The 20,372-nt window shown below is 44.7% G+C and overlaps 1 protein-coding gene across 1 annotated transcript; it reads right to left on the reverse strand.

Moving 5' to 3' along the window:
- Nucleotides 1-81: 81 nt before the first annotated feature.
- Nucleotides 82-16,882, reverse strand: UBE2Z (ubiquitin conjugating enzyme E2 Z). The gene is made up of 7 exons (XM_036267848.1): nt 16,469-16,882; nt 14,519-14,591; nt 12,398-12,585; nt 10,014-10,125; nt 6,678-6,790; nt 5,455-5,545; nt 82-2,111 (listed from the first exon to the last, which is right to left on the reverse strand). The coding sequence occupies exons 1-7, from the start codon at nt 16,789-16,791 to the stop codon at nt 1,941-1,943; spliced, it is 1,071 nt and encodes a 356-aa protein (XP_036123741.1). The 5' UTR covers nt 16,792-16,882; the 3' UTR covers nt 82-1,940.
- Nucleotides 16,883-20,372: the final 3,490 nt, after the last annotated feature.

Genomic DNA, 20,372 nt, shown 5'->3' on the forward strand with positions numbered 1-20,372 from the left:
CTGGCCTAGGTGAGATGTGTGGTTGTTGATACTCCATTCTTCCTTCACACAAGCCCGCCCTCACCCATAGGCGCTTCCTCCTTCTGCCAAACAAACTTTATTGCACCAAAAAGAAAAAAAAAACTTCATTTATGTACAGTCAGATATAAAGACATCTCTTTGACTCCTGTGCATATATTTCCTCAACTCAAGACTAGGGAGTAAAAGTCAGGCCAGTATGCCAGACATGCTCTGCCCATGGCGGGGCCAAGATTGTCACTTGAAAGTGGGAACACTTAAATGGATGACAGACAACACTGGACCAACAGACCAAGGCATTCTTCTAAGCCCTGTACTAGTTTTGGGAAATTGGAAGCAGGATGCCTTTTTGAGTCTTCTTGTGAAAGACGCAGCTTTTAGATATCCAAGATAAACTTCCATTCCCCAGACCATTTCCTGTCCAGTTTCTTTGCTTCCTGCCCTCCCAAGTAGGGTATTCTTTGTGCCCAACCCCCTTCCCAACTCCTCCAGGGAAGTCCCATGATTCACAAGGCAGAGGCCTCCATAGCAGCTGGCAGAGCAGATACAAGTTACCCTCTCCCTTACATGTGGATGGATACTGATTTGGGCCCTGTGTCACACAAGTCAATACCCCAATGGGAGCTGTAACAATAAGAATCTGGAAAACACAGGGCGAACACATCAAAAATGGGAAGGATGGATTCCCTGATGCCCAGTATCAGGGCACCTAAAGCACATTTTTCTGAGCCAACCAGCTAAAGGATCACTGCAGCTAAATACAGATAAGCGACACAGCCAGGCAAACACCCATCAGAGCCAGTGACAAAGAGCAGCTGGGAGGGAGGGCAGGGGGAGAGAAGGGAAATAGTATCCAGAGTTCTAACCCCAATCTCTTCTGCCATTGGCTACCCTTGCTCCCCACTAGTTCCTGGGCCTTGGAGTGAGGAGGGGGAACTACAGGCTGGGAAGGGGCGGGGAGTACACAAGGACAGCCAAACAAAATACAATAGGATTAGCATCAGTCTCCCTCCTCACCCCACCCAGGAGAAACACCCTCATTGTGACTAGTATTGATGAAAATCTGTAAGAGATTATTTTACGTAGTGGCTCTATCATACACCCAGCAGCTGCCTGAGTTGGGGACTTTTCAAAGCAATGATTTCGGGAACAAACAGTATTTTTAGTTTCCTGTGGTACCTGTGCAGGCTTTACCAAGACCTTGGTTCAGTCCCATCACAGTTACCTTCCGTCTTAAATGTAGAAATGGGGGAGGGGAAGGGCGACAGGAGAGAAAGGTGAGAAAGGTGCTCAGGTGCTAGGTAAAACTCACTGATCAGCAGCCTAGATTCCACCACTGTTCCTTCTCTTTGGTCTGTCTAGAACAGTGACTATAAATTAGGAAAAACAAAATTATGCTGGCCCATGGGAAATAATGGGGGAAGAGAGGCAAGGAGGAAAAGGGCATTGGGAAGCCCTGCTTCAAGACTGAAGACAGACAGACAGACAACCACCCACCCAGACTGCATGTCACAGACAGCCCCCCACCCCAAGCTCCCTTCCAGATACCCCATATATCATTTGGGCATACTCCCTCTTGGACTGCAGTTTCTGTCTCCCAACTATCCCTAAGGAGCTGGCCCTGTGGAGAGGTGTGTTGGTTGTTTTGTTTTTGCCAGAGGCCCTCGCCCTAGGTGCTCCTGCACAGGTACCTTGGCCCCTGATATGGGATGAACATAGCCCCAGATGCTCGAGAGCCTAGGAGGTCAGATCAGGAACAGCCTCCCCACTCCCACACCCTGGGATCCAAGCTTGCTTGGTTCTTGCCATCTTGCAGGATGACGTCACGTAGGAGGGAGATACACAGTGCCTCTCCATCCCTGGGGTGGGGGAAGGAACTTGCTGGGACTCTCGAGTGGGGGGAAGGGAGAGGGGAGCAGGGTCTAAACCCTCAAGCTCCCATGCAGGTCTGTCTCTGTCCCAGATGAGCTGCTGTCAGAGTCCATTTCGGCGTTCTCATTATGGAGCCTCTCCAGTACTTTCTGACGAATCAGTCCCAGGCGCATCAAGAGGGACTGGTAGTCAAAGTGGCCCCGCTTCTCTCCAAAAGGGTCCTGTGGGGGAAAGGAGACAAGGGGGAGGGAAAATTCAAGTTTGAGTGGCTCACTCTAGAGCAGCGGTTCTCAGCCTGTGGGTCGCGACCCCTTTGGGGGTTGAACGACCCTTTCACAGGGGTCGCCTAAGACCATCAGAAAACACGTATTTCTGATGGTCTTAGGAACTGAGACACCGCTCCTCTAGTCTCCAGGTGGGTCCGCCCACATGCAGATACGCCCACATACAACATGAGGAACTGTACTGAAGGGTCGTGGCATTAGGAAGGTTGAGAACCAGTGCTCTAGAGAGAGCAGCGTTGGGCCCATGTGAAATGCATGCTCAATTTCTGAGTCATAGGAACAGAGGAGGGCACAGCATAGACAGTTCTGAACAGCAGACAACAATCTTTGTTCAGGAACATTATGGCACATTTACTGCCCCAGACGGGTCTGGCTCGGGCCAACATTCAAATGTGTTTGCATTTCTCAGAAGCAAGCCAATATATAGAAGGGGGACACTAAAAGCAAGATAAATGGGGAAGGGAAATTCAAGACCACGACTATAATAATGGTGCCTATGTTTTTAATTAACCTCAAAAACCACACAAAAGGGGAAAATTATCCTTCATTCCCTATACAGCAGGTCCTCAAGTGGCATCACTTTGGTTCAATGTCTTTGTTATAACACTGATGGGATGCCTAGAACTTAATTCTTGTTTATATCAATTAGCCTATGGTAAACTTGGTTTCGTTATATGTCATTTTGCTGCAGTTCCAAGAACTTAACATTAAGTGATGACTTATTATACTCAAAAGGAGAAATTTGGCTCTGGCCGGTTTGGCTCAGTGGTTAGAGTGTCGGCCTGCGGTCCTGAAACCCCGGTTCGGTTTCCCCTAAAGGCATGTACCTCAGTTGCAGTTTGTCCCCGGCCCTGGTTGGGTCGTGCGGGTGGCAACCACTCGACCTGTCTCTTTCACGTCGATGTTTCTCTCTCTCTCTCTCTCTCTCTCCCCCTCCCACTCTATCTGAACAAAATATGGAAAAATGTCCTCGGGTGAGGATAAAAAAAAAAGCGTCAGCCTGCAGACCACAGAGTTGAGGGTTTAATTCTGGTCAAGGGTAGGTACCTTGGTTGTGGTTTGGTCCCTGGCCTTGGTCAGGGTAATGTGGGAGACAACCAGTCAATGTGTCTCTCTCACATCTATGTTTCTATCTCTCCCTCCCACTCTGTCTGAAAATAAATGGAAAAATATCCTCGGGTGAGGATTTAAAAAAAAAAGGGAAATTTGCTTTTCTAAGGTCACAGATGGGTCTAGAACTCAAGTTCTGACTTCTAAATAAGCACCTGTACTCTTTCCCAGGGACCAATCACCATATTCCTGTCCAGGTTTCTGGGCATCACGCCAGAGCCAAATAGCCTTGATCATAGTCCTTGTCATTCTAGATCAAAGATCTCTAAACATTAAACAGAAAGGGGTTAACTGTCCTTAAAGTCCAAAAATATAGTTGGGTGGAGGATATTAAAAAAAAAGGAATTTAAAATGCTACATAAGGAATAGTATGGCAGCCAAGTAGTGTGGCCAGGGCTCAAACAAGTGGAGACCTCTTTCCTTGGCAGTCACAAAAAGGCATACATTTTTTCCTTCTCACAATCTGTCGGCTTCTCCCACATAAACTCCTTCCACACTTCTGCCCGCATATTACCCGCATGTTCAGGGACTAAGGGACGCAAGTCAGTCACTGTGAGTACAGTGTGCATTTTCCACTTATGAGGATTACATTCCCCAAAGGCTGAACTCCACACTTACTCTGGAGCTATCAATTTTCCAGTCTTCCTTCTTTCATCATTGGCTCCATTTCTACCCACTCTCCTCCCTTCAGATGTTGTTCCTCCCTTTCATGAGTTATTTTTCCTTAACAGACTGAACACTGGAAATGCTGCTGGATATCAGCAATGAGAATTCCTGATGGGGAACAAATCACAGCATCCATCATCTTTGATACACTCTTAAGCTGGCCTTGCCCTTTGAGTTTAAATATGGCAGGTGGGTGGGAAGTCCTTGAAGGAAGGATAGGGAAACTAACATCTCTAAGCAGCACCTGAGGAGACAAGACATTTACTCCTGCTGCTGCTGGTGCTGGGTAGAAGGGGAGGTGGAAGTGTGAAGAGCCCAAGAGCCGGAGAGAACCTTAAGAGGACTTAGTCACTTACCCAACCAACAATATTTCTAAGACTACCAGTAAATGATCCAAAAGACACAAGAACTAGTCCTTCAAGACAAAGGGTTCTCACACTCTACCAACCAGGTTGTTTATATTGAAGCCTATTTGCAATTTGGTTTAATAAGAGCTTCTTCTTTAAAAACAAGCCTTAAGCCTTGCTGGTGTGGCTCAGTGGTTGAGTGTCAACCCATGCACCAAGAGGTCACTGGTTGGATTCCTGGTCAGGGCACATACCCAGGTTGTGGGCCTGATCCCCAGTGGGGGGCATGCAGGAGACGGCCAATCGATATTTCTCTCTCTCTCTCCCTCTAAAATAAAAAAAATGAATGAATAAATAAATAAATAAAAACAAGCCTTAGGTTCTGTACTCTTCTTGGAAGCAGAAGCACATTTCCTCAGTAGAAACAGAGAACGAATAACTGGTTACCATCTTGTAATAGGAATCTTTCAACTTATAACACTATACTGCTGTGCCATTTTTTTTTAATCCTCACCAGAGGAAATTTTTGCATTTATCTTCAGATAGAGTGGGAGGGAGAGAGGGAAGGAGAGAGAGAGAGAGAGAGAGACATCGACGTGAGAGACACATCGAGTGGTTGCCACCCACACAACCCCAACCAGGGCTGGGGACAAACTGCAACTGAGGTACATGCCCTTAGCAAGAACTGAACCTGGAACTCTGGTCTGTGGGCCAACGCTCTAACTGCTGAGCCAAACCGGCCAGGGCTCAACTGATAACACTATAATACACAATGCTTCTTCTATAAGTTGTCTTTCTCTTAGCACCCCTTTGGACTAGGGATGGAATTCCAACAGATGACTCTATTCTTACAATCCTTAAGATTCTGAAAGAACTGAATGTTCTTGGTTTGAAAGATTACTGACCAAGAAGGGAAGGAGTTCCAGGCTGGAAAGGATGATTCAGATTCTACTTACGAGTACTTACTTTACGTCAGGAACTTAGAACCAACTCCATATAGTTTTAGGCAAGTCAATCTCCTCTCTGGGCCTTAGCTACTCAACTGAATCAAGTTCCTTTTGGCTCTTGAGTTCTAGGAGAGGCATGGATGTCACCCTTGTGGGGGATTTTACAGTCTGCTGGAAGGTCTCTGGAGTCAACAGCAGGGGCTGCATTACCTGCATAGTCTGGCCTTGAAGGTGCAGGCGATCTTTGCAGGCCACCTCATAGAAGTCATAATACTCCAGGAAGGACTTCTCCATCACTCCTCTGGAAAACAAACAGAGAAACTTAAATTAGAAACAAGGGGGAATGGGACCACCCCTTTACCATCTAAGCTGAACGCCAAATTAAACAGCTACAGTTCCTAAGCTCATGGTTGATTTCTCTAAACCTCAGGGAGTATAAAATGAAAGTGACTATTAACCCCAATCATTCGAATCCCAATTTCAACTCATGTCTTGCTTAATCTCATTTGTTTTCCAAACCCATCCCTAACTCCAATCCTTACTCAAAATTCTCCAAAGAAGTTTCATTAACTCTTGACTTTGTTCTAGGTTTTTTATTTATTTATTTTTATCCTCACCCAAGGACATTTTCCCACTTTTTTTGTTAAGATAGAGTGGGAGGTAGAAAGAGGAAGAGAGAGAGAGAGAGAGAAACATTGACGTGAAAGGGACACATTGAGTGGCTGCCACCTGTACGACCAACCAGGGTCCAGGACAAACTGCAACCGAGGTACGTGCCCTTAGTGGGAACCGAACCCGGGTCTCTCTGAACCGCAGGCCGACGCTCTAACTGCTGAGCCAAACCGGCCAGGGCTGTTCCAGGTTTTTAAAAAAAATATGTTTTTATTGATTTTTTACAGAGAGGAAGGGAGAGATAGAAACATCGATGTCAGAAACATCTATCAGCTGCCTCCTGAACACCCCCTACTGGGAATCCAGCCCACAACCCGGACACATGCCCTGGCCGGAAATTGAACTGGAACCTCTCAGTTCATGGGAAGAGGCTCAATCCACTGAGCCATACCGGTTGGGCTGTTTGGTTTTAACACTTAGAAATAAACTTGAACATTAAGAAATGAGTTTATTATGAAGTGCTTTACACCTCATTTGACTGTAGAACAGTTGTCTTTAATATGTCCAGGTTCTTGAAAACTGAATTTCTGGGGACATGGGACTATATCGTTCCCATCAGGCCTGACACACTCCAAGAACACAGAAGCTCTCTCTGGAACCTCATCTTGGGGAACCCTCAGCCACATGCTTTTAAACCACTTACTTCTTGTCTTTCTCTGGTGCCCAATATTGGATTTTGCCCCAAAAGTTCCCAAAGGTATGAACCAGCTAAATCTCCAAAAGGAATACAAGTAGCAAGTGAGTTCTCTACAGACACATACCGTAAGGGTTCAGGGCAGGGACACTTTCCTTCCATCATGTCACAGACTGCCACTCTGATGGTCTCATGCCGAATACATTCATTATAATTTTTGCTGTCTCCTGGATGTCTCTCCTGTAATGTGACAGACATCATAGTACCCAAGTACAAAGAGAAAAGTCAATGGGAAGAGACTTCAGGATTAGTGTGGGGCATGTGACCCAAGCAGATGAACAAGAGGATACCTTTCTCACTGAATGGCAGATCCATTAAAGAGCAACTAGGCCTTCATTTTTGAGACCACTTATTTCCCCCTAAAGCATACCAATACCCGTCCTCTGTTATGGGTTATTTGACCCATAAAGTAGCAAACTAGATCAAAATTTTCAAAGCTTGAAATTAAAGGCCTCTCAGGGAAGGATTAAGTGGGAAATAACCAATCATGCATAAATGACATTAGGAGTCTCAGTCTAGAAAGCCTATAGATATCAGGATGCTTTCTGGTTAACTCCTTTATAGAACTGTAGGGTTCTACCATCACTGATTCAACTATTATGGATCCGTCGAAGTAGAACTTGAAATTTTCAAAAGAAAAAATCCAACTTTTGGTCTTGAGAGCTAATATGAATGTGTGGGTGTGAACAGAAGGGAGTACAGTCTCCCGTCTTCTAACTTTTCCTTTGCTCTCCAGTGCTCCTCCTACCACCAACCCTGGTCAATTAGAGCCTTGGCCTCTGATAAAAACATAAACAGAAAAAAGATTTCAGCCTATGATTCCCAAAATTCACAACAAAATCACAGCAGCTCTGTATGATATTTTTTTATCCTCACCTGAGGACATTTTTGCATTTATCTTCAGGCAGAGCGGGAGGGAGAGAGGGGGGAAGAGAGAGAAACATCGATGTGACAATGGACTGGTTGCCACCCACATGACCCCAACCAGGGCCAGGGACAAACTGCAACCGTGGTACATGCCCTTAGTGGGAACCAAACCCGGGACTCTCTGGTCCGCAGGCCGACGCTCTAACCACTGAGCCAAACTGGCCAGGGCTCTGTGGGATATTTTAAATCTTTGGGGCAAACCACAGTATTCAACACCTGGCAAATACCATGTGAACTACTTGAAGTAGGTAGTTCCATTTTAACTGCATTATATTCCTTTCAATGACATTATCTTTTAACTGCATTATATTAGTTTTGATGACATTATCTTTGTGAGGCTGGATTTTCAGTCACTACACTGATAAACAGCAGGTAGCATAGGAAAAAATGGGGAACAGAAATGAGAGTAGTGGTTCATTCTGGTTTCAAGACTTTTGAAAGTTGTGTGATGCCCAACAGGTATATACATTGTATCATCACATCACTACAGTTATTTAAAAAAGAAATTAAACTTAACTACTTAACAAATGGAACAGTCTGGCATTTCAGCCTGGAGAACTGAAAAGAAAACAAAAAACTACTAAGACAAGAGGGTGCTATGAACCAAGAACATTTGAAAGTATTAAAAATAAAAGTTACATCTCTTGAATTTCAGTAAGAAAGATCTAAAAATCAGCTTCTTGGTTAGCTAATGAGGTCTGCTTTCGTTTCTACCTACTCCTGAAATTAAATACACTATTTGTTTGGAAAGGATGGCTTAGGCTTTAAGGGAATTATTTTTGTTCATTCTTTTTTATTAAAAAAAATTTCCTCCGCTTTATCCAGTTTAGAGAAGAGAGCGAGAGGGAGAGAGAGATAGAAACATTGATGAGAGAGAACATTGATTGGCCGCCTTCTGCATGCCCCTCACTGGGAATTAGGCCCACAACCTGGGCACATGCCCTGATTGGGAAACAAACTGGCGACTTCTTGGTGTATGGGTCGATGCTCAACCACTGAGCCGTGTCATCTGGGCTTTTTGTTCATTCTTAAAAGGCATTTCCCTTTGTTCAGGTTCTATTGAAGAATCATCAATGTTAGTGTTATCTTAAATTGTTTCTAAATAAATTTAGACTGAATTATTGTCTTTTGGGAATATCACTGGAACTATTTCTGTGCTCATCATTAATCCTAGAAGGTACTTTGGCAAAATGGAAGAACTTTGGGCTCTGGGGAAAATCCTGGGTCCTATCCTGATCTGGTGTATCTTTGTGAAAGGTCATTAACCTCTCTAAGACGCCATCACCTGACCTGAAAACGAGCATAACCATATTTACCTCACAGAGCCAGTATGAAGGTTAACTGAGAAGTTATGTATAAAAACTTGACAGTGCCCTGGCCAGTTTGGCTCAGTGGTTAGAGCGTCAGCCTGCGGTCCTGAGAGACCCGGGTTCGGTTCCCGATAAGGGCGCGTACCTCGGTTGCAGTTTGTCCCCGGCCCTGGTCGGTTGTGCGGGTGGCAGCCACTCGATGTGTTCCTTTCACATCGATGTTTCTCTCTCTCTCTCTGTTCCTCTCTCTCCCTCCCACTCTACCTGAACAAAAAATGGAAAAATGTCCTCGGGTGAGGATAAAAAAAATAAATAAATAAAAATAAATAAATAAATAAAAACTTGACAGTGTCTGGCATATAACACCGTCAGGTTAACACTCTCAGAAAATGTGAGTTTCCTTTACCTTTCTCTTTGGCAGCGCTGACTAAATATTCTTGCCCTAGCTAATGACTAGCTCCTTTGGCTCTGCAGGTAATGGTACAATTGACCTTGAACAAGACAGGGTTGAACTGCTTGGGTCTATATATATGTGGATTTTTTCCCAGTAAATACAGTTTACCCTTCTCATCTGCAGGTTTCATACCCACAGATTCAAACAGCAGCAGATAAAAAACACGATCTTTACATTCAAACAGATCAAAAATACAGTTTTCAATCCACAGTTGGTTGAATTGGTGGATACAAAGGGCCCACTATAGAGTCAGATGCTATATACAAATTTTCGACTGTGCCATTGTTCAAGAGTCAACTGTTATTTCATAACTCCATAACTCCAAAAGAATGTCTGGTTCCGGTAGTAGTCACTAGAGATCACCTCAAGGGGACACTAGAGAATGGAGGCATGCAGAAGAACCCACTGGATACAACAGCCCCTAAAGCAGGCTCAGAATTAATTTCCAAACGACTCACTGACTTCCACATGGTAGATTAATCCAACTCAAATAGAAATAACTTAACAGTGTTATTGTGTCTTACAAGGGGAAAAATTCGTTAATGAGGAGCATACATGTCAGCTCCTTTTTTCTCCTACAGTGACAAGATACGTGGGGCTAAGCCAGGTTTAAAAAACAAAATACAAAAAGACCTAAACCCTTAAGTAGACCTCTCAGATCTCTTAAAACCCAATTATTTCATACCCCAGAGCTGGGCCCACCTGGCCTTACCTGCTCAAAGCCAGGCTCATTGTGATAGGGGTTCTCAGTCATCAGGGACTGGATGGAGATTAGCACAGAAGAGATGCTCTGGGCTGGGCTCCAGGCAGGGCCAGTCCATGTACTGCAAAAACATCAGAGGGAATGGAAGAGGGATGAGGCAGAGAGAGAGACGGGGAAAGGCTGTCACAGAAAGACCAGTACACAAATACCCTAACCCTAGCAGCACAACCTAAGTGACTCTAAGTTTCTCTTTCACTATTAATACGCTGGAATTTCCCAGCCTCTGTCCCACCCTCATTCACCAGAAATCAGTGAACTGCCTAACCCTCTTATCAAGTGGGACAAAAGAAAAGAGGGTAAAGCAAGCAAGATAACTTTGAAGGGATTTTCATTGGGCTAGGAAAGAAACAGTAGCCAGGGAAGGTTCTGTTTATCAGAATGAAAGACATAGGTAAGAAAACAGCTCCAAAGGGAGTAAAAATGTTAACCTCTGTGGATCTCAAAGAGCTTACTTATTTACTTATGGGTGTGATGGAGTTAGTGAGGAAAGAGAAGTTGAGCACAGAGAGGACTGAAGCCATCTAGTTAGAGGCCAGGTGGTGGGGTTGGTGATCAGGAATCCCAGTCCCCTATTAGGCCCCCAAAGAGTGTCAAGTTCTCTAAGGACTACAGAACTCTGCTAAAGGATATGAAGGGAATAAGGGACACTTCTAGATTTTGGAAGGTCTGAAAATATATGAAAACAACTTCAATAAGAGAAACACCTAAACTGCTCCTCTTTCATAAATCTGATTGCGTATTCAGAGGAAGAGGGCGGATTGGACATTAATGACATTTATTTTTAGTAACTGATTGGATGGCACCTAAGCTAGGACTGCTTCAGGTTAACCTGCCAGTCCCCTCCCCAACAGGACTTTCAGAAAGCCCAGGAACGTCATGAGAAATGACGACATCTACACCAGAGCTTGCTCTTCAGTACCTCTCAACCTGCTCTCTCCTCAGCTTTCCTCCCACCAACTGTAAACTTTGCACTCCCTAAGGCGTCACATATTGAGGGACTCAAGTCAACATGGTAAACTTTAATTCAATTTCTTTTATTAGTATGTCAGCCTAATATTTTTTCTAGGTAAGAAGGAAAGAAATAAGGCTGATAAAGTGGATATAGTTACCTAAAAATGCATTGGAATTTTCTACTAAGATTCTTCATGGCAAATTTTCAATTTCAGGGTAGCTTCTTCTTTTCCACCCAACATACTTCTGCCACTTTTACCCTAGTGTTTTGCTTCCTCTATTTCTACTGTGAGCTGATGTTTGCTCAAAATAGTTTTATATTGGCCTAATGACGGAGAACCTAATACAAAACACTTTCATAAACAAACTTCATACAGAAGTGACAACTACATTTCTTTACCACTGTGGGTTACACAGACCATCCTACCAGCAGACAATTATATACCCCAGTGAAATGAAGGACTTCTTTAAGGACAATCTCATTTACAGGACTTCCTCAATGCCACAATCACAGAACATATCCCTAGGTCTGAGAGATTTAAGGAAAAAGAATCACGTCTCCAGTTTGTGTCAGCTGCTTGTCCCCACACAAACCCAGAAATTGTTGGACAGGAAAAGTAAACAGTATCACCAGTTTGGGCAACTTTCTCAACTGCAACCTGTACTTGCTCTCTGCCCCAGGGAAATTCGGACAACAATAAAAACACCAATCCAGAATATACTAGAAAACATTTCCGTTCTGAATTTTTCAACCCCCTAAGGTAACTAAAAGGAATGGATGAGAACTACGTGAAGCAAAATCTTGGTAGCACCCAGAAATGAAATGTACTTTGAACTTCTGTGTTTTGTATGTGAGTGATGTGATTTCCAACCTCAGACATTTTTCATTCAGTTGTTAAAATATCATAATTATCATCATCACCACTGCCGCCTCCAAAGCCACTCATTGACAGACTCAGAAATAAGACACCCACAATCTTGAATGGCACAGATCTACAGCCTTTCTCAAGTGGTTCTCAAACTGGAGTACGCACCAGAATCACCTGGAGGCCTTATAAGACAAAGACTGTTGGGTCTCAGTTTCTGATACAGTAAGTCTAGGGTGGGGCCCCAGAATCTGCAGGGCTACAAGTTCCCAGGTGCTGTTGCTGCTCAGGGAGAACCACTTCACTAAGGCATCCACTATATATAATGAATTAACGTCTCTCTTTTGCATCTAGAATGATACTAGTTATTCACCATCCTGGGGAGAATTGAGGAAACAGTCACTCCAATTATGTTTTGTGTTCTGCAGTTCAGACGAGAAACCCTGGTTCATAAAGGCTGGCCTAAAGTAATTATTTGCTAACAACCAACTTGGCCACTTAGAAGTCTCCTCTTACCCTAGAATACTCAAGCAGACTTTCCCATTGCGGTAGAAGTTGGGGTTAAACCTCACTGTGTTATTGCCCGTTGTCATCAGTTTGACCCGAGGAGGGTGGATGGGATAGTCGGGCGGACACCGAAACACGAACAGGAAGAAACCCCCTTCATAAGGAGTGTCAAATGGGCCTGTGATCAATGCATGAATCTGCAAAATAAAACCCCATCTCAAAATTGTGAGGTGATGTCCCATCCCAACCCCTCCTGGCTTCCACTTGCTACCCACACCAGAAGCAGAACCTTCATCTGGTATCCATTGTCAATATCCTCTCCATGCAGAATAAACAGCCTGTACTCACTCATATTAATAAATATGTTTGGAATTTTAAGAAATCCCATTATAGTGGAGTGGCATCTTACTCAGGGGTTATATTCTAAAGGTAGAGCCCAAGGTGAAAATTCAATCTAGTCAAAATCATCCTTAGGTATCCTTAAAACTCCCTTAAAGCATGTTTTTTGCTCGAACTTCTCTGATCAGTGTTATGTTTAACAAATGGATAGAACACCACTGTGCAAAATATAGTTTGCATCTGTAAAGTATTATCCTAGCATGTTTAATTTTAAGAAATATACATTCTTTCTGAATACGTTTGGATTTGCCTAGGTTTAACATGCGTATGATGCAACTCCACCCTCCTTTTATGTGGCACAAAGGGGAGGTAAGATGAATGGAAAAGAGGAAAGGGATTGGAAGCCATAGCAGCACCAGTGCCAGTAACAGTGCAGAGCTGAGGATTGTGATGGAGGCCTAGGGTGTCTACTTCCTCTGCAGAGTATCAAACCTACTGTGGAGGATGTGGCTCAGGCAGCATCCAGCTGTGTCAAAGATACAAAGAAAAATGGGGAAAACTCATGGTCCACTCAGTGCCATTAGACCATCCCCAGAACTTTCCCAAACACTATAAGTTAATTTAAAAAAATAAAAATAAAAAAGAAAGAAAAAGAAAAATGCTGTAGCACTGAAAACAGAATGCTAAAATCTCTTTCTCCAATCACGATTATTGAACAAGATTCCCCTAACCTGAACTCACCTATATCTCTTCTTCTATAAAGGCTCCTAGGCATGTAAGTCTGCTCAGAATTTGAACAGCAAGAGAAAAAAGAGCCTACAATCCAATGCTTCAGTGTACAGTCCTTAACCTTGCCCTGGTGATACCCTAGATTTTCTTTTAGCTCTCAGTTATTGGAACAGCAAGCTCAACTGGTATCAACATGGCATCAATTCTGAGAACCCAGGGGCTAGCAATATTAACAATGATACTTGACTGAGGACAAGATGTCCCAGGAAAAAACATTTCCAACCACATAAAAAGAAAAAAAAAATCAACTGACAGAGAAACCTATTCATAACAGATATCAACAATGCAAAAGTCTGAATTTCTACTGTTAAGAAATTTGGAACTATGAGTTTTCATTTAAACACTAGATTTAGAAAATCTGATTTCTTCCCAATATCAATTTAAGTGCAAATTCACTTCTGAGGGTAGAACACACAATGACAAAGAAGTCTACGCATCTTTGCCAGAGAAATGTGACATTACGTACTAAGCTTCTCTGTGATTATGTGTGGAGGACAAGAGAAGAACGGTATTTGGGTGGAAGGGATATTCAAAAGCAACCAGAAGGGATAGAAGCCTAAACAATGTCCTTCAACCACAAACACTGTTCACTCCAGCTCGCCCTATCCCCAACCTTCTCTGCACCTGATTTATAACAGCATACTTAAAGGTCAAGAATGGTGGGTTGGGGGAAGAGTTGGGTAGTACAATGGACAAGGTGACCACATAATTTATTATCCAAACTGAAGCACTTTTGAGAGGAAAAGAGTGCCTATAAGCTGGAACAAGAGGTGTAAACTGGGATTTTTCAAGCCAACCAGGACCTATTTGCACCCTAATAAAATATCTGTTCAAGGCTATATTCCACCTCACTGTGTGGCCTTGGGAAAGCCATTTACTCTCTTGGGAGCTTGATCCCTTCTCTATGTAATTAGAGATGTGAGCTGGATAATCTCTTTTAAGTTCTTCCAACTCCATGGGCCCAATTTCCCAATAAATCCCGATCCCCAGCAAGTTACATACCTTAGTCATGTCAACTGTATCAGGTACAACGAACATTCCCGGAGGAGGCTCCTTATAAATGGACATGATATCCCTGTATAACACCAAGAGGAGGTGGGGGAGGGAGTGAGGGAGAGAAGAAGAAAGGGAAATCCCTTGAACGGGACAGCTGTTATCACCTCAGTGAAGCCAGGGTTCGAGAAAGTGGTGCTTGGTACCACAAATGTTTGTACTGTCTTGTTGGCTGAGAAATTTCAGCTGAGTACTTGTCAGGCAGGCAGAGAGCAAGTTATTATCAAAGGGGCATTGTTTCCTCAGGGGGAGGATAAGGAGAGGGAAAAAAAATCAGAGATCCCAATGCATCAAATGTCAACTGGGGAAAAGCCACATCCCATTTACTCTCACTTCCTCCCACATGGCAATTCATTCACTCCCCACCCCCGAGATTCTCAGGTACTACAGCTGAATGCTAAATGAAGATTTTTTTTAGTAACTGGGAAGGTACCATCAACCTTACTAAAAAATGAATTCCATAAACCATGTGGACCTTTGTTAGCAAGGAAATTTTATGAAGCAAGTGAACTAGCAGCGAGCAATGATCTTGCCCAAGAGACTAATAGGGCAGAAATCTCTTCAGGTTGGGGAGGGGATCCTCTGAAATTACTGAGAATCTCACATCTGGAAAGTAACATGTAGTGACTATAAAAGTGAGGATTTCTAGGTCGTATCTCACTACCTAGAATGGATCAGTTGTGAACAAGGGTCTAACAGAGGATATTCTAGGTGGAAAAAGGCTAGGGACTTATTAGGGTACATAGGGACAAAAAAGTGCAAAGAACTAAAGCAAAGGAAATAAGTATCGGCAGAACTCAAAGGTATGTCAGGATTGGAAAACTGTCCTGTGTCAAGCACTGAGCCAGGTACTTTACACACATTAAAACTTTGAAAAATAGGTAGAGATACATCTGAAGATATCTGGAAAGTGGGTAATCAGAACACCTAGATGAGGACTGTGATGGGAGCACCGGGAGAGAGAGAGTTTGGTCTGGTCAGCAGGAACCAGGTTTCAGGATTAATAGCTGCTAAAAAGCATTACCCCTTTTCCTATGCAATAGGTACTATGCTAAGCATTTTTGCAAAATATTATCTACTAAATGATATGATCAAGATCAGTCACCCAAGAAGCAAGCACAGAAAGGACTTAAGACCTTGTTCCTGTATTTGAATTGGGTATATCTACTTCAGAAAAGTAAACCAGATAACCCAGAGGAAAAAATACAGGAAATAAATATCTTGAGTGGGATATTACAACCCAGAGTGAGATTGGGGGGAGGAAGCCTGAGTTCCTGGAACAGGTGTGGACAGCTTTGGGGTTCTGGAAAAGTGGTTCAAGGAAAAGCTGTGGGTATGCGAGGGAAGTCATCTAGACTTGGGAGGGGACTATATGGAGGGGATTTCAGGAAATGGGGAATAAAAAGAAAGGCTGGTCGCGACTCTGAGGTCGAGAAAGCAAGCTGTGTGTGTGTTATAAACGGGGCTCAGGAATAGATGACAGGGGGACCCTGAAGGGTGGGGACGCCAAGCAGCATCTAGCAAGGCTAGGGTGGGGAAAGGGGGAGAGGGGCGGAGCAGTGGGCGGGAGGGGGTGTTACTGAAGCACCAAGAGGTCGGGTTTCTGGCTGGAGGTATGGGGGAGGGTGTCCGGAATGGAGACGGAGGGCTCACGAGAGGTTGTCGAGGGGCGGGGTCGGACCTGGGCACTCAAGGAGGGGTTTGATGCGTGTCGGGCGGGGAGCTGGGGAAAAGGGGGTTCGGATCCCGACTGTCCGGGCTGGCCAGAGTGGGCTTTACAGCTGGGCCGCCGCGAGGGGAGCGCGGAACTGGGGTGGGGAGGCTGCGGTGGGAAGGGATGGGGGCAGGGAAGGTCGAGCCCCGGAGCTCGGGGCTGGGGGAGGAAAAACCCCGGCTCACCGCTTGATCCGGAGTAGACACTGCGGCGCGGTTCGCTCGCCGTCCCAGTCGGAGCTCAGTGTGGGGTCCCAGTGGCTAAGCAGCGCGGCTCCGTGGGCAGCGGCCGAGGGCGGGAGCCCGGGCAGCGGAGCCAGGCCGCTCCCGGGTCCCCCGGCCCCGCCCGCTGCCGCCGCCGCCGCCCACACATCCGGCAGGAAAGGCGGCCCGAACCCGCCGCCACTGCCGCTAACGCCAACAACACCAGCGACGCCGCTCGCTCCGGGGCCTGCCGCCCCGGCACCCGCCGTCGCCGTCGCCGCCTCTTCAGTCGGACTCTCCGCCATCGCTGCTTCGCTTCCGGGACTGCTCGGCAGCACGTCCGCCGACCAGAGCGGCCGCTGCTCCCACCCGCTCCCGCACCACCGAGAGCCGGGCCAGAGTGTCCCCACCCTCCGCTGCCACAGCCCGGTAGCGCTGGCTCCGCCCACCCCCGCCACTACCAGCGAGAGGCCCTCTGCAAGAGCGTCCACCCACAGTCCTCCAGGGCGGGCGGGCGGGGGAGGAAGTAGCGGGAGGATCTGGGGTTCTGGGCCTGTGTTGGCACCGCGCTTCGAGGGACGAGGTTTTGAGGCTTGTCCCCGGACGTGCATTTGACAGCACAATTCCAACATTTCTCTCAAATGTTGAGAGGGGAGGGCCGTATCCTCTCTCAAGAAGAGCGACCCTCAGACGTGTCCATGGGGTAGGATTGGAGATCCAGCCTCCTTGTAGGGAGGCGCTGAATAGATTGGGTAACTCGCTTAGGTTCCTTGCTGTCCTAAAAGCTCTATGATTAATCCTTCCTCCCTGCACCCTCACTGCTGCCATTGCTCCCTGCCTGCAACAGGACCAAAAGGAATGAAGGAAGCAGAAATTACGAGTGAAAAACTCTCGTTTTCGTGTTTATTCAATATATGTTTATGAGGAGCCTACTAAATGCCAGGCACTGTTGCTAGGCGTTGCCATAGGGATAATGAAACAGACCCAGAGCAGCTTGGTGAAGGGAAAAATTCAGGCCTCCTAACTCCAAGCTCAATATTTTTTCTTCCCACAAGTCCTTGAATATACAGGAATCAATCAAAGGGGCTGTGAGTTTAAATCCTGGAAGGATTCCTCAGGACTTTCCTGAGATATGAAAGGTGGAAAATAAAAGCCTTCTAAAAAAAGCTTTCCCTTTTCTCCCTAGCCAAGAACACAAGCTCATAATCTTATCCGGAAAGCCCTTGGGGCCAGATGTGTTTCAGAATTTAGAGTAACACTTAGCAGCAGGGCCTAGGGCAGTACCAAGTAACCAAACATCAGAGTACTTTTACAGCAAAGTGTATGAATAATCATACTAATTTGGGTATCCTCATGAATATTCATACTAACTCCACGGAATAGCCTAACTTTGAATTATATTTTGTCTCCAAATTTGTTAAAAAATTTTTTTATCCTCACCCAAGGACATTTTTGCATTTATCTTCAGATAGAGTGGGAGGGAGAGAAGGAGGAAGGCAGAGAGAGAAAAACATCCAGGTAAGAAAGACACATCCAGTGGTTGCCACCCACACAACCCCAAACAGGGCCGGTGACAAACTGCAACCGAGGTACATGCCTTTAGCAGAACCGAACCTGGGACTGTCTGGTCGGCCGTCCAATTCTCTAACCCTTGAACCAAACTGGCCAGGGTTCCAAATTTGCTTAAAAGGTCCAGTTTTGGTCTTGGCAGACCGTCCTCTTCGAGTGCCAAGGTTGTGGGTTCGAGTCTCAGACAAGGGTACATATGAGAATCAACCAATGAATGCATAATTAAGTGGAACAAATAGATGTCTCTCTCTCTCTGAAATCAATTGACACATGTTTTTTTTTAACTCCAGTTTTCACAGCTTTGTGATTTCCAGTAAAACTGGACTTGAATGAAAATGGCCAACATTTTTAGCTGGAAATTTGTTTAGCTGACATTTATTGAGTGCTTAATATGTGCCAAGCTCCTTGTATACTTTGTCTTATTTATTCCTTTCAACTACTCTATGAAGTAAGTACTATTATTAGTCTGTTCTGACAGATGGAAAAACAGGCTTACAGAGGTTCAGTCACTTACAGGGGTCACACTCACAGCAAGCTGCATAATTAGGGCTATAAGCCAAATCTGACTCCAGAGAAAAAGTTCTATCTGTCACAGCTATGAACTCTCCCACACTTACTGCATTTTACCTTGTACCAATTGTCCTTTGGTAACTGTTGCTCCCACTCCCTATCCCCTGCCCACACCACATTCTTGGGGTTCCAGAACATATATTTGTGAACCAGAACAGGGCCTGGCACAGCTTAGGTACTTAACATGAAACAAAATGAATCAATACATTATTTTATACAGATTTCATGTTTTGTTGGAATAGTGTTTTACTGTTCTCTAATAAAGATGCCAGAATATTTCTGAAGGGTACACTAGAAATGCAACAGTGGTTGCCTCTTGATATTTGTTGCTGACAAGGTAAACCAAAGGGATATATATATATATATACTGTGCATCTATTGACTATTCAAACTGTGTATTTTATTTATTTTTAATGGATTTCTGATTTGTGCTTGGGTATTTACTTAGTAAGATGGTCAAAAGTCAATTCACTGGGAAACCTCACACAACGGAAAACACTACTCCATAATCTCTTCCATGGCTACACACTGAAGAGGCCCAAAGATGGCCCATGGGGTAACAGGATTCCTTGGTTTGTCCCCTCCTTATTACTGGACCATTATTTTCAAACACAAGGCCCATTAGCAACGGGGCAGTGGACAGAGAACACTTGCTTAGATTCAGAAGAAAGGTTCAAGCTTTTGATTTGTACCATTCAGCAAATATCCAATTTTAGCCAATTTCTGCATCCATAGAATGGTGATATTTCCTACCTTTCAGGGTTTTTTTGAGGACTGCCATTTCCAGAAGTGTTTCGTAAAGTGGCAAGCACTGTCTGGATAATTGGCACCTCACTTGCCCACGTACCTTCTTTCCTCCAGGTCTTTGCTCCTATTTTCTCTGCCTGGAATATTCTTTCCCTCTACCAGTGGAAATCCTAGTTATTTAAACGTGCTGAGCCTCTTTTCCTCATCAGTAATATTGGTAAATTAATAGTAGCTATAAAAAAGTGATAATGAATGTGTACAATACTTGGCCAGAGTAAATGTTCAATAATTAACTCTTATGATTTTTACTCACCTTCAAGGCTGGCTAAAATATTACATTCTAGGCCAAGCCTAATACCTCCAGGCATATTATTAATATTATTAGTCATTTTTAATTACCTCATCCTCTGGAGTAATTCATACCTTTATTATAGCACATACTACTTTTTATTTAGTGGTTTGGTTACTCATCTGCCTAGCTCCTACAAATGATGTCCTCTAGGGCAGAATGCATGGAGCACCATCTTGTATCTCTAGGACCTGACATTCAGTGAGTACTGTAGAAACGGTCAATAGATTAGTAGCCCTTCCCCTGGCTACGGGTCTTTGAGATTTCACCTCTTCCTGCTCAGATATGCCTATTTTGTTTCCAACGGGCTGATTTGAGCTTGGCACAGAGTATCTGCAAATCAAGGCCTCAAGGGCTTTAGAACATGGCACCTTCTTTTTTTTTAAATCCTCACCTGAGGATATTTTTTCCCATTTCTTTTTAGAGTGGGAGGGAGGAAGGGAGAGAGAGAGAAAAAAAACATTGATGTGAGAGAGACACATTGATTGGTTGCCTCCTGTATGACCCCGACCAGGGCCTGAACCACAGCCGAGGTACGAGGTACGAGGTACGTGCCCTTGACCGGAATCAAACCTGCCACTCTAACTTCTAAGCCAAACCGGCCAGGGATAGGGCACCTTCTTAAAGGGAACTCCAGGAGGCCTCTAAGCT

The sequence above is a fragment of the Molossus molossus genome, unplaced genomic scaffold, assembly GCF_014108415.1.
Source record: "Molossus molossus isolate mMolMol1 unplaced genomic scaffold, mMolMol1.p scaffold_m16_p_19, whole genome shotgun sequence".
Taxonomy (NCBI): Eukaryota; Metazoa; Chordata; class Mammalia; order Chiroptera; family Molossidae; genus Molossus; species Molossus molossus.